This window comes from Polistes canadensis, unplaced genomic scaffold (assembly GCF_001313835.1).
Source record: "Polistes canadensis isolate GaletaPanama2010 unplaced genomic scaffold, ASM131383v1 scaffold_15, whole genome shotgun sequence".
In the NCBI taxonomy this organism is placed as follows: Eukaryota; Metazoa; Arthropoda; class Insecta; order Hymenoptera; family Vespidae; genus Polistes; species Polistes canadensis.
Genome location: NW_014569562.1, coordinates 207,533 through 221,948, shown reverse-complemented (window position 1 = coordinate 221,948; position 14,416 = coordinate 207,533). Strand labels below are relative to the sequence as shown.

Below are 14,416 nucleotides of genomic sequence, written 5' to 3'. Positions count from 1 at the left end.
TCTATTTTTCTCTCAACTTATACCAATATACATATAGAAATATAAATCTGTATGCGTATATCTAAACTACAAATTTCGCATAACATACGAGGAATTGCTACCACTACAACGAGAATTCGACGATTTAAAAGTCGAATAAAATATGCAAACGACGACGACGACGGGTTTGAGATAGTCTGAATATATTTTTTTTTTGTTTTTTACAACGGGAACAAGATCGGCCGATTGTACTATCGAGAGACACGTTTTGTTGTTTTATTCGTTGGCCGTATGCGTGTACGTATGAATAAGTGCATGCTTGAATGAGTGCGTGTATGTTTTTCATTGTGTAGTATCCCAGAGCATGAACGCTGAAAGCTCGTTCGATTGAGAAAAAAAAATGGTTGATGGCTAAAACAGAGAGAGAGAGAGAAAGAGAGAGAGAGAGAGAGAGAGAGAGAGAGAGAGAGAGAGAGAGAGAGAGAAATTTTCTTTTTATTTTTCTTCTCCTCTTTCCTTTTTACCCACTATTTTTTTTCTCCCATTTTTCTTTTTTTGTTCATTGCCAGAGAAATTATAACGTTGGCAATGCTCGATCGTTGGGGAATATCTCGTAGAATTGTCGCTCGTTTCGAACTTTCCACTTTTCTTCTCTCTCTCTCTCTCTCTCTCTCTCTCTCTCTCTCTCTCACACTCTTTTTCTTTCTCTCCCTTTTTTCTGGTGGATGCGTCGTTATTCGGTGATTATTCTTTTTTCTTTTTCTTTTTCTTTTTTCCATTCTCTTTCTTTCTCTTTTCCAATTCTACTACATCCCACAAGGAGAGAAATTCGACGACGAGTTAAGTGAGATCGAGAATAAATCAAAGTACGAACAGAAAGAGAGAGATAGACATAGAGATAGATAGAAAGAGAGAGAGAAAGAAAATGAAAAAGCTTTTCTTTCGCATGTAACGACGACGACGACGACGACGACGACCCTAACGACGCATTCTTCGCGACTAAATAATTAGAAAAGTTCTCAATGAAGATACTCTTCTTCTTTTTCTTACTTTACCTTTACCTTTACCCTTTCTCTTTCCCCTTGTCTTTTACCATTTACTTTTTCTTCGTTTATTTCTTCGATGTGACTTGAAATATCGATTATTATCCTCAATGTGTACCAGTGGTCAAAACGGAGAATGAACAAATTTCTCGTATGATAGAATATGTGTGTAAGAGAGAGAGAGAGAGAGAGAGAGTATGTGTATCTGTATGTGTGAGATAGAGAGAGAGAGAGAGAGGGAGAGAACTTTCCGAAGCAATTAAAAATGTCATCATCCAATTAAAAAGCACTTTACTCGTACGGCAAATGAACCGATAAATTCGTGTATGGAAAAAAAAAAAAAAGAAAAATACAAAAGAGAAGATATGGAAGAAGTATAAAAAAAAAAAGAGGTGGATCAGAGAGAGAAAGAGAAAGAAGAAAAAGAACTTGCATTTCATATCTACACTTATAACGTATGATTCGCGTACTTTAATTAGAAAATTGCGTGCATCCGTAAAACGAATCGAACATAATACAAATCTCTGTGTGTGTGTGTGTGTGTGTGTGATGGATATGCGTGCGCGGTTTAGAAAATAATGAAACGAAGGATGGACCAGTTAAAAGATGAAAATAAAAATGAAAATAAAAATAAATTGTCGAATAATAATCAATATTATGGGTTTAAGGATCCCGCGAAAAATATACGGATATATGAGATATGTAAAAAATGAGAACAAGAGAGAAGAATACGAAATCCGCAAAACGAAAATGCAGATTATTAAGCCCCCGGTATGTATAATCAGTAGAATATGGGAAGAATTAATTAGCGTCGATCCTTGAATATTCGCTTCCGTTCCGATCCCATGAGTTTTTTAAATATTAAATTATATATATACGTCGTCTTCTTCTTCATTTTCGTTTTAATTTTGTTTCTTATCGAATGAAATAAAGAGAGAGAAAAAAAAAAAATTAACAGAAACGATCCTCTCCTCTCGTATAATTATCTGACAAAATTTTATTACAATTTTATTACGAAACAATGCCTTTATATTATAGATTAATTCTCATATCAGAGATTGAAATTGTTCTAAAGGATATCAACAAAAGTCTACGTCAGTGATATGAAACAGAAGGAACCTTAAAAGAGAGAATGTTAAACGAAATATAAAATGATGAAGCATCGATGCGATATAAGAGAATTATTTATTGTGTGTTTGATTCTTGAAAAATTTCTCTCTTCGAAGACTTTTCTTTTTTATTTCTTTTTCATACGCACATAACGACACACGTGCATCTATTTTATATCACATTTTACCGATTAAAAAAGTAATATTTAACAAAGGTATTAATGATTTTATTTACAATTGTGCACACGCGTATAATCGTAAATTTTTTTTCTACCGACTTAAATATTAAATAAAAAGAAAAATACAAAACTTTTTATCGAACAATAATAAAAATATACTTAATAATAATTAACTATATATATATATAAACGATCCAATATAATACTAAAACTAAATTAATTGATCTATGTATATTCGTAGATAAGTTTGATATCACTGATTTATTCTCTATCTCGATAATAATCTAACGAAAGAAGAAAAATAAGCAGAAGAAGAAGAAGAAGAGAATGAGGAAGAGAGGAGGATGAGAATGAGGATGGGATAGTTAGAAGATAGTGTAAAGTTAGGCGAATGGAATCAGATAGAAAGTGAGTTTCTATGTCGTAAATTCAGGACTAGTTGCCGAACTACAGGAGGATATCATTATCCAATCGTTGAGCAACTCAACCTGTATCATTGTTGAAGTCCAAAGCGAATAACGTTCTAGGTGCACGCGAACGATATATTGTTAGTGCATGATTGAACGCGACGATTGCCGGACGAATCGGGAAACCCCCATACGCGAGAATACGAACCAGCTCTTTGATTACGTAATGATTTCCCTCTTCCATTCGTAAACTGAGATTCGAATGAACGAACGGATGAATGAACGAACGATCGTTTCCACCATTTATGACTGTCAACCTATTGTTGATTTCAACCTAACGACACACGTTTTCTCCCTAACCTTCGAGCTTATTGTTATCACTTTCAGTATTGTTACAACACTCTATCTCTATCCCTATCTATCTTTATCGGCTTTTGATATCTCTCTTTTTCTTTATTCTCACACCGACATTTGGCATTGAAATAACGAAACATTAAAACAGGGATCTCAAAGGGGTGTAGCAGAGTCGCGTTAAATCGAGGGTGGATAAGGTACAAAGGGTAAACTGGTATTACGGCAACCATTGTGATATACGATTACAAATATCAAATATTTATTTTACATTAGATAATATCTAAATTTGAATTATACAATTCCTTTTGTTTTGATCTTATTTCAGCTGCTATCTCTCTCTCTCTTTCTCTTCGTTCACTCATCGATCTTTACTATCGAAAAAAAGAAAGAAAGAAAAACATCTTGAATGAATTATTTGTAAAGAAAAAATAAATAACACACAAAGAAAGAAATATTGCAAATACTTAAAGGTTCTCTCTTTGGAGAAGAATTTGTAGAAAAAAAAGGGGTTGAAGAAAAGTTTGTGTATAAATCTTTCTCGCCATCTTTTAAACGCCTTCTTTTCCTCCTCCACCCCTTCCTCCTCCTCCTACAATACTACTCTTTCTCTCTTTCTACAGACTTTGCTCTTATCGTAGCTTTGAATTTAAATGCAACGCGTTTGCGTGGCGGTAATCGTCCGTGCGTTAATCAGATTAAACACGACTCCCGATCCCTTTTATTCGCCGCGAACACCGCGGAAAGAGAGAAATGTTATCCCGAGCTAATCTCTTTCTCTTTCTCTTTCTCTTTCTCTCCCCCTTTTCTCTCTTATTCGTCGAGAGAGAATTTCTCATTTTCATCGGATATACATTTACGCCGGGAGGGAACGCGTTTACCAAGCGTTCGTTCTATCATGCATACACGCAGCAAACAGAATTATCCCTTGGCATATTTTTTAGACTACTTTCCAAACATACATATTTATGTATGTAACTACATACATATCTATCTATCTATCTAGCTATCTATAAAACCGAAAATACGTATCATTCGAATTCATCGACGATTCGTTCGTATACAAAAAAAAAAAAAAAAAAAAAAAAAAAAAAAAAAAAAAGGAATGAAGAAAAATTTAGATATTCCTATTTCTTTTTCCACGCTCTTGAAAACTCATCGATTGATCGAACTTAAAACAAAACAAAATAAAAAGAAAAAGAGAGAAAGAAAAAAAGGACGAAATTATTTTACTAGAAAACTATGAAATCTCCCCCCCCCCCGTATATTTTTAAATAATTCATGATGATACTAATGTGATGGGGTAAATATTAGTAGAATTTTCTTTATGGATAGAAAACAAATGAGTGGCTGATGAAATAGCTGAAAAAAGGAAAGGAGTACAAGTAACCTGTTTTCTTTTTTTTTTTTTAAACAAAACTAGAACATCCAGTTTGTAATTATGCACTTATCTGAAATTAAAAAAAAAAGAAAAACTTGTTACTTTGTAACCCCTTTTTCTTTTTTAACTACTCAAATATGTCTTTTACTCGTTCGTAGATTAATTCGTGGGAAGAACTTCTTACGTAATAAAGAAAAGAGGATTCCATTTGGACTTATGTTGAGGGAAAAAAAAATTTGGTAAACATTAAAGCTCCGTGCACGTTTTGAAAATAGCCAGAACGATAACGGAAAAGTGGGATCGTTAAGAGACAGTTTCGTATCTCCGACCGAAACAGTACGACGACAAGTTTTAACGAGAAAGAAACAGACAGATAGTAGACAGACAGAAAGAGAGAGAGAGAGAGAGAGAGAGAGAGAGAGAGAGAGAGAAAGAAAGAGAAAGAGAAAGATTATTAAGCTTCAAGTGGAAACGAACATTCGTGCAAAATTGAATTTGAATTTAGCGAATTCAACCTGAATTTCATTTCATTTAAATGAACCAAAGAGAATACGAATCCTTCTGCCCCATAGATATATATAGACATATATATTAATATATATATATATATATATATATATATTAAAGAGAGAGAAAGAGAAAGAGAGAGATAGAGAGAGATAGAGAGAGATAGAGATAGAGAGAGAGAGAGAGAGAGAGAGAAATAGATGTTCATAATTTGTATGTATGGCAACGTATTTCCACGAATACGAATCTAGTGTACATATCGTGTCTATGCTAATGGACGAAAGGGTAATCCGTAATCGCTAATTACATCGAGTTAAATCTGACGTATTCGGCCGGAAACGTTGGATGGGCGTGACGTTATCCCCTGTACGAACGTACAGGGAGAGAGTGAAAGAGAGATAGAGATAGAGAGATAGAAGTGGGTTATTCCTCTCCTTCTCCCTTTATCTCTTTCTCTTTCTCTCTCTCTCTCTCTCTCATCTATGATTAGTGCGCACGATAAGTCGAGACGTCTGCCGTATTCTCAGCGCGTTATCTACCGGTAATTAGGCGCTTGCATTGCCGTGAAATTAAGACAAAAAGCCGGCACATCGCGTTTCCTTCACCTTCTCTTCTCTCTCTCTCTCTATATATATATATATCTGTTTCTGTCTCTCTTTGGATTCGAGTATAGGTATGTATGTATGTGACTGTATTACATACGTACGTTTGTGGCCTTGTCAGCACCCACAACCTGGACGACGATGGAGTTATTGGGTGCGAGAGATTCTACGGATCGATGAACACAAACGGTCCGTTTCCCATCGTTCTCTCTCTCTCTCTCTCTCTCTCTCTCTCTCTCTCTCTCTATCTGTACCTATCTCTAACTCATTCACTCTGTTAAATTTTATTTTTGTATATCTACTCTCGTAGATTTCAGCAACGTTTATCATAATCGAATTGAATTCCATTACTCGTGTTTTGGAAAAGAAATATGTTCTTAGGCTAAAAATCATGGTAGTACGTTCTTAAGATAAACTTTTCCAGGAAACACGTTCGAGAAGAAAAAAAAAAAAAAAGGAAAACCGACAAATTTGTGGTTTCGCGTAGTACGGCGTGTGAGATGCAATATGTAGAATCATGGCGCCTCCTTTGGCCACAATTTTCCTAGGTGGTGCTATCGGACACGTGGTCGGCGTATATCGCGGTTCGCATAAATAATATCAAAGCTCGTCGTATAGCCTAAACTCATTAAATAGTAGCTGAATCTCGTAATACTCACGTAATGCGGCCGAAATGAGAAATGAGTAATGGGGTCAGAACGTAGTAGCAAGAGTTCCTATCCACGAGTAAGTTCGGTATTTCCGAGAGAGAGAGAGAGAGAGAGAGAGAGAGAGAGAAAGAGAGAGAAAGAGAGAGTATAATCCCTTCCTAATGACGTGCCCATTTTTAGCTTTAATACAGCTGACACGCAGTAACGATGAACATATCCGCACGTTCTACCACGTATTTCCTCGATGGATTAGCGGACTTTCCGCAGATAGGAATAATGCGCGTGTAACTATCCAACGGTAAAAGACGCGAAGGAAACTAAAGATCGTAACTTCTCGTTCGTAACCTCCCGTAGTTTCTCTCTTTCTCTCCCTTTTCTTTATCTACCTCTCCTCCGACACACACTCTCTCTCTCTCTCTCTCTCTCTGACACTCTCATCGTTTCTTTCTACCTAACGTAAATCTTTATAAATCTTCTCACGCGCGTTAAACCTTAGTTCTTCCTCAAAATCCCGTTAATTTCCTTGTGGTCACGACGTAGCACTTTTCTTACCATTTTTCAAACCTTCCCTTCTCTGTTCTTTATGTTTCTCTTTGGATCTCTTCGTTAAACACTAATGTTCCTTTTCATTTTTCTTTTTGCAGATTTGCGGCCAGAACAGCAGCAGCAGCAGCAACAGAGGAAGCAGCACTAGCGGGAAGAATGGATTACGTTTTCTTCTATTGGCCTGCTTGATCGTTTTGAGCAACGCTGGATTTTGTCCGATCGGTTGCACTTGCGACGACGATACCTTAGTAGTATCCTGCGTAGGTGCTAGCTTGGAAGTAATACCGATCGCATTGAACCCGAGTATACAAAGATTGGTATTGAAGGATAATAAAATAAAGACCGTAGAGGCTGCCGTATTTCAATTTTACGGCGATCTGAAGAACATCGATTTATCGAGCAATCATCTGTTCAACATTCCAGACGGTAGCTTCGAGGCACAGAAACAAGTGGTCGAGTTGCATCTGAGGCACAATAAGATCTCGGCTTTAACGGAAAAGACATTTCAAGGATTGAAATCGTTGACGGTGCTGAATATGCGAGACAATTACCTCGAAAGTCTGACGAACGGGTTGTTCGTGTCTCTACAAAAGTTGGAGGAACTCGATCTTGGTCAGAATCGAATCTCGAAACTCGAGCCGAACGCCTTTCAAAAGCTCGGCACTCTCAGGGTTCTCTATCTCGACGATAATCAACTAAAAACAATACCGTCGTCAGCTTTGGCCCCATTGAACGCTCTTGCCGAGCTTCACATTGGTTGGAACGCGCTTTCTACTTTGCCAGACGATGCTTTCAAAGGTTTGGAACAACTGACCATTTTGGACGTGATGAGTGCCGGTCTGGACAACATCAGCGACGGTGCTTTCCGAGGTCTTAACGCTTTACGTACTTTGAAACTCAGCGGGAACAAGTTGCGCGAAGTACCAACAAAGCAACTCGCGGTGCTACCACGGATAGAGGAGCTTACTCTGGGTCAAAACTTCTTTACCATTCTGAGATCGGGAGCGTTTCAGGGTCTTTCGAAACTTAAGAAGCTCGACATCTCCGGCTCGAAGCTCTTGACCACTGTCGAACGCGGCGCTTTCTCGGACAATGCCAATTTGGAGACCCTTGTGTTGAACAGCAACAAACGTTTAGCTACGATGGAGGACGGTTCCTTGGCAGGATTGCCGAATCTAAGACACCTAATGTTACGAGATAACGCGTTCACGAGCTTTTCCGAATCTCTGGTGGCTTGGAACGAGCTACGCAGATTAGATCTCAGCGAGAATCCGATCTTATGCGACTGTAGTCTGTTGTGGTTGGCCGAGGTGCTCGTACCGCGAAACTCTAGTCCGGTAATATGTCCGGAGCAGGCCGGATCTAAAGGAAAATCGATCAAGGGTATGACGCCGGACGAATTGGGTTGTGCCTTTTCGGATCCACGCAAACAGGCACTCTTGGCGACTCTCTGCGCGGGTGGTCTCGCCCTACTTACCGGTCTAGCACTGATATTGTATTACAGATGTCGCCGACGCGTCAGGGATGCTTTGAAAGATTACAAATGGAAGAACCGCGGTATTTCGAGGAAGGAGCACGTATATCAAAAGACTTATTCCGAGGACGAGTATATCGTAAGATCGGCGCACGCTCATCATCATTATCATCATCACCCGACGCAAAATCAAGCGATCCCGCCTCATCATCAGCACCATCATCTACAACAGCAGCAACAGCAACAGCACCAGCTGCAACAGCAGCAACAGCAACAACAGCAGCACGGGCAAATGGCGGTGGGGACGAAGCCAATACCGGTGACGGAACTGTAGCTAGAACTTCGGGCGGCGAGCCCCGGCACCGGAGGTGTTTGGTTCTTGCCCCACGGTAGTACCACACTCGCCGAGGGCTTCACCTACATCGACGGGGAGACGGCGCGTCAAATGCGTCGTCCGGGAACGCTGCCCGCGTCGAGCGGCCATCATCATCGCTCCAGTGGAGGAAGCACCAGCGGCGGGGGCGGGGGCGGGGGTGGAGGCGGAAATGGTGGACCAGGTGGAATGTCGGCGGAGGAGAGCTCATCGTCCTTGAACGGTACCACAGGCGGTGATGATCGTGGAAACGTCGCCGGAAGCGGTTCTACCGTTCCTGGTGCTTCCGGCAGTGGTAATAACGGTGCTAGTACTGGCAGCACCGGTAGATCGCATTATTCCAATCTCTCGTTGCGTCGTACGCCTCAGCCGCCTCAGCTGCCGTCGAGGGGTAACGATTGCATCGATAGGATGCACGGCGAGTCGAGGATTCAGAACGGAATACCCGGACACCATCCACCCCCGCCTCTACCCTCGAGGCACCAATCCAGTTGCTCCCAATCCTCTTATCCGACGCTGCCCGTTAACGGACACGGAGCTCATCACTATCATCACTATCCCCGTGAGCGCGACAAGGACAGATCCTCGACACGCGAGAGGAATCGCGAGAGGGATGGCGGGGGAGGTGGAGGTGTTCGTGCCGACAAACATCGTGAGGCACAACTCGAGATGGAACTTCACGATGGTCTCGATATAGCCGGTATAGGAACTTATCGAGCGTAAACCAACCAACCAACAACGACGAGTTATATTCGAAATCCCTTAATGCGACATCGTTCGACCGTCTAAAATCAAACTGCCAACGTACGACTAGCCGATTACACATATTTAAACTTTTCCATTCGGCCGAACAAGATAAGAAGGATCAACGACGATAGGCTGGCTTAACTGCTGCTTGAGAATATCTCGAGTTCTGCTTCGTTGTTGCCTTGATGCGCGAGAGACGCGATCTTGACGGTCATACATAACTATGGGAAACGTTTCCAACGTCAGAGATACCTTGAGTTTCATGGATGATGGGAGTGCCAGGGAAACCCCCCTTAGAACCCTTTCTCTCCAACATTCGTCTTAAACAAAAGCATAACGAAAGAGAGAAACTTATTGGGATTGTAATACCGCATAACTGCCCTTTTATCAATATCTACGAGAACTCGCAAAGTAAATCTAATACCGTAAAGAAAAAAGAAAAAAAAGAAAAAAGGAAAAAAAAAAAGAAAATTAAATAAAAATCTAACGTTAATTCTTCGATTACAAATAGAGGGAGGAAGTCTTATTCTTCTTTCAAATATTAACATTCAACAAAAAAAGCGCGTCGACCTTGATTATGAATGACAGACAAGTCTACTACGTGTGCGTACTTGTGTATGTGTGGGTGTATGTGTGTGTGTTATCGATTACCGTAACAGTTGGTCGATCAGAAGATCCTAACTTTGGAACTTAAAGTTCGATAACTGAAAAATGTCGAATATTCGAAACTACTTTTAACGAGTGGAGTGGGTACGAAAAAATGGCTACCGTTACGTGGACCATAGGAAGGGAAGAAAACGATCGATAGATCGATGCTTCGACGAGGAGAACGTAACTAACGAGAGAAAAAAGATATAGAGACAGAATGAAAGAAAAAAGCGAGAGAAAGAAAGAGATAAAACATCTTAATCGTTAACTCAACATGCGTGTCTCTTTAGTATAGCGTTTAGGGTCTCGATAATAGTGTCAAAATGCGTTTTCCTTCGCGTTTTGCCTTCTATTTACGTAGGATTGACGTCTGTATCATAAAAATAACAAAAAAAGGGACAAAAAGAGGGAAGATCATCCCTTTTCCCTACTATAACGCATCGCAATTATATACATACGTATAAATATACACATATACATATACATATATATATATATATGACGGTGGGTCATATTCACATTTAGAATATATGTATGTAATATATTCTAAACGGTCGAATTATTTTCTAAATAAAAACACCAATGTACAGAAGTATGACGGAGAATGATAGTAAAGCTAGTATTCAAGATGAAGGTTTTTCTCTTTTTTCTTCATTTTTTTTCTTTTTGTTTCATTTTCTTCTTTTTAACTTTGGATACGTTTTTTGTCGAAAGTTAATCTAAAATTAAAAAAAAGAAAAAGAAAAGAAAGAATAAAGTGGTAGAAAATATCCGGTGTATCCAATATTTTATATTCTGTTCCTTGATCAAAATCAAGTTTGGAAAAGGAAAATTGATAAATAAGATAAATTGGAGGAACAGAAGATGAAGGGATATTTATCAAAATGATGGAGAATTGTCTGGAACGGTGAAAACACGCTCGCTATTCGAATTTTATTCAATTACGATAACTTCTCTTTTCTTTTTGAAGTGCTCGATTATTTTTTCTTTTTTTGTTTTTTTTTTTTCGAAAAAATTCTATCCGCAAAGATACCTCGAATATTGTTTAGTGGTACACGCGTGTATTTATGATTCGTCTTATTTTAAATAATATTGCGTTGAAATTGTAACCGAACGAAAGACATAAACGATGATTTGATCGATCCTTTTCTCGAATCATATCAATAATATAAAAGAATTTGTATTAATCCTAAGCGTGTTAAAAGAAAGAAAGAAAAAATAAATAATAATAAAGAAAAGTAACAAACCATCAATTAAAAGATCAAAACAGATCTTGAATAAAAATTTGGCAAGAAGTAAATGAAAAGAAAACTTTCTCAAAATTACGATACTTGTAAGACACAAATATTCGTACAGGACAAATATACATGAATACATGCATACTCATACATACACACATACACATACACACATATCATAGTTCATTGATAAGCCAAAGCAAATCTGGCGCTTTGTAAGATTACAGAGAAAGTGGTAGAAATTTGTCAAGTTTCGAATTTACTCGTTGGAAGTTTAGCGAGGTTGGAAGGACTCGTAAAGAGGACTTCTTGGAAGATCCAATGATCCTCGATGCATCGTCTGTTCGTGTCCTTGTTCTTTAGAAAAGGTAGGAGTTTTCGTGGAAGCGTACCGTGACGAGTTCTCGACCTGTATTAAAATGCACCGGGTGCGGTTGACTTTAAGTTAGTTAGTTTTCAAGCACGGCAATCGTTAAGAACAGAAAGAGAGAGAGAGACAGAAAGATGGAAAGGGTGGTACAGGAACGCGAATACTTTACTGGTATACACAAGAAAGAAAAAGAAAAAGAAGGATGATGAAAGATAGACGAAAAGAATGAATGAGTGAGTAAGTGAGTGAGTGAGTGAGAGAGAGAAAGAGAAAAATTGAGCTGGTGCAACTGAAGCTAGTAGTAGAAAGATGTACTTTGCGGAACGAGATTATTTTTCCGCTCGAGTGTACCCAGTGGAATTCCACGGTCACCCTGCCTGAGAAAGGTGACTGCACTTTGAATCGACTCGCGTTCTGCCGTTATGCAGGGCGTGGAGCACCGGAATTTCAACTTCGTAGAAAAGAGATCTATAGCGTCCTCGAAAAACGATATTACGGGATGCTACGAGTTGCTCTACTCGTTGCTCTTCTTCGACAATTTTCCTTCATCTTCTTCTTTTTCTTCTTCTTCTTCTTATTATTATTATTATATTTTCCTTTTTCCTTTTTTGGACGCGAACAACTGCTAAGTACACAGCAAGATTTTTCACCCCCCCTTTTCTCTTTTAGAAAATAAATAAAATGAGGTAAAAAAAAAAATATATATAGACAGAAAAAAAGAAATAAAATGTAAATACATATATAATCTCTTCTCGGTAGCTCTCTGTATGTGTGTGTGTGTGTGTGGTGTTAACCCATTGCAGCTACTTTTTCGCAAAAGTTCATTCAACGAACTTGAAGTTTAAATGTCGTCCGGTTTTTTTTCCTATTTCCCTTTTTTTTTTTTTTTCTTTTTCATCGACACTTATTCCATTCTATTATATAACCTTTCTCCCTCCCTTTTGAAATTCGACGAAGCGTGCAAGCGTTAGATATAATACAGGTGTGTATCCAAATAAAAAAAGTTGTCTATATATTTTCCACTCTAATTCGTTTTCTTCTTCTTCTTCTTCTTCTTCCTCTTCTTCTTCTTCTTCTTCTTCAACTTCTTCCCCTTTTTTCTTTTTCTCCTATACCTACACACTTCTCGTCTCAAATTTATATTTTGTAAATGATAAATATATCGAGATTTTTTACTTATTAAACATTCCTTGCCAATATCTCTAGGCATTTTCCCATTATTATTATTAATATTATTATTATTACTATTATATATTTTCGATAATACTATGTATAAAATAGAAAGAAAGAAAGTGCGAGTATATGTGTGTATGTGTGTATGTTTGTGCAAGAAAAAATCGAAATCTTTGTAAAAAGTAAGCCCGTGTGTAAAAAAAGAAAAATGAAAAAAGTTAAAATACCTGCGGTAATAACGAGCATAGTTCGTTCTTAATAAAAAATAAAAAGAGGAATGGGGAAAGAATGAATGAAAGAAAGAAAGAAAGAAAGAAAGAAAGGAAAATGTGAAAAGGAAAGAAGAAATTCAAAGGACGAATTAATCAAACGTATTTAAGACGCAAATACTGTAGAACCTATCCCGAGAAGCTAATCGAAGGCGTTTGAATTCCAATAACATTTAACCTATCCCCTCATAGGAATTCCCAGAATGTGCATTGAATACTTGCAACTTCAGTCGATAGTGTCAGACGTAAAATTTCATTATCCTCGAGTCCTATGATAAAACGTGATGAAAGTTCTGATAAAATGAATAAAAAATAATTATTCATCACGGTAACAATTATAAGATAGAAAATTAATTTGGCGGACGTCTTGGAAATGTTTCGGAAAAAAAAATCGTGGACGTGCGCGTACGATAAAGAAAAAAAAAAAATAAATAAATAAAAATAAAAAGTAAGACGGAAAGATAAAAATTCAAAGACATTTTTGGGAAGGTAATTACGAAAAAAAGAAAATAAAGAACAAAAACACTTATTTCGGTAGAAAACAACAAGTATACGTTAACGTTTGGCACGTCACGCCGTGAGAAATAAAAATGGTGGAGGTGAATTGTATTACAAAAGGATGAAAAAGGTTAAAATATTTAAAAGGGGAATCAATTTGATTGCAAACAAAAGAGAGAGAGAAAGAGAAAGAGAGGGAGGAAAGATTATCCGATTTATCTCGCAAAGCTTGTAAATTATTTCTTCTGAAATCAACGATAACGGTGGAAGCACCGAGTACACACACGCGCACACATACACATATCAATGAGAAATGAAAGCTTCTTTCACGTACGTGTCAGAGCTTTTATTGTCGAATGAGAATAGGCTGATTTACTCAAAGAGAATACAGACAAACACATAAACTCGATGTATGTAAACGTATATACACACACATCACACATAGGACACTGAAAACAAAGCTGTGCGCATCTTTCAAATATATTTTATTGTTGTTTGATAATACGTTTGGAAAATAAAATGTTCCAAAAATACGATCAAATGGAAAACGGTATATCGAACTTCAATTTCGATTCGATATTGGAAGAAATATAATTGGGTCAAGTTATGATTAAAAAAAATACACATACACACAAATTTTGGATGATTAAAAAAAATGAAAGTAAATTTGTGTTTAGAAGATTTTCATTTTTTAGTTTTCTTCAATTACTTTCTTTCTATTAGATGTTGTTCGGTTATATTTTATTTTTTATTGTATTCATATTTAATTTATTAGCCTAAAATATGAAGATAAAAATAATTATAGAATTGATGCAATATATTAATTTTTTAAACATTTACCTAACTTGTTCTAATTATTATTCTTTTTTTTC

The 14,416-nt window shown here is 37.5% G+C and overlaps 2 protein-coding genes across 3 annotated transcripts in view; both read left to right on the top strand.

The window, feature by feature from the left end:
* The window catches only part of LOC106793533 (leucine-rich repeat and immunoglobulin-like domain containing-NOGO receptor-interacting protein 4), a 288,380-nt gene extending 279,804 nt beyond the window's left edge, over window positions 1-8,576 (top strand). For both annotated transcript variants that reach the window (XM_014760542.1, XM_014760541.1), the window contains one exon: window positions 6,853-8,576. In XM_014760542.1, coding sequence (XP_014616028.1) covers window positions 6,853-8,562 — 1,710 coding nt within the window. In that variant the 3' untranslated portion in view covers window positions 8,563-8,576. The remainder of the gene's footprint in view (window positions 1-6,852) is intronic.
* Window positions 8,568-13,795, top strand: LOC106793535 (POU domain, class 3, transcription factor 3-like). The gene has a single exon (XM_014760543.1). It carries the CDS (start codon window positions 8,674-8,676, stop codon window positions 9,322-9,324), a length of 651 nt encoding a protein of 216 aa, XP_014616029.1. The 5' UTR covers window positions 8,568-8,673; the 3' UTR covers window positions 9,325-13,795.
* Window positions 13,796-14,416: the final 621 nt, after the last annotated feature.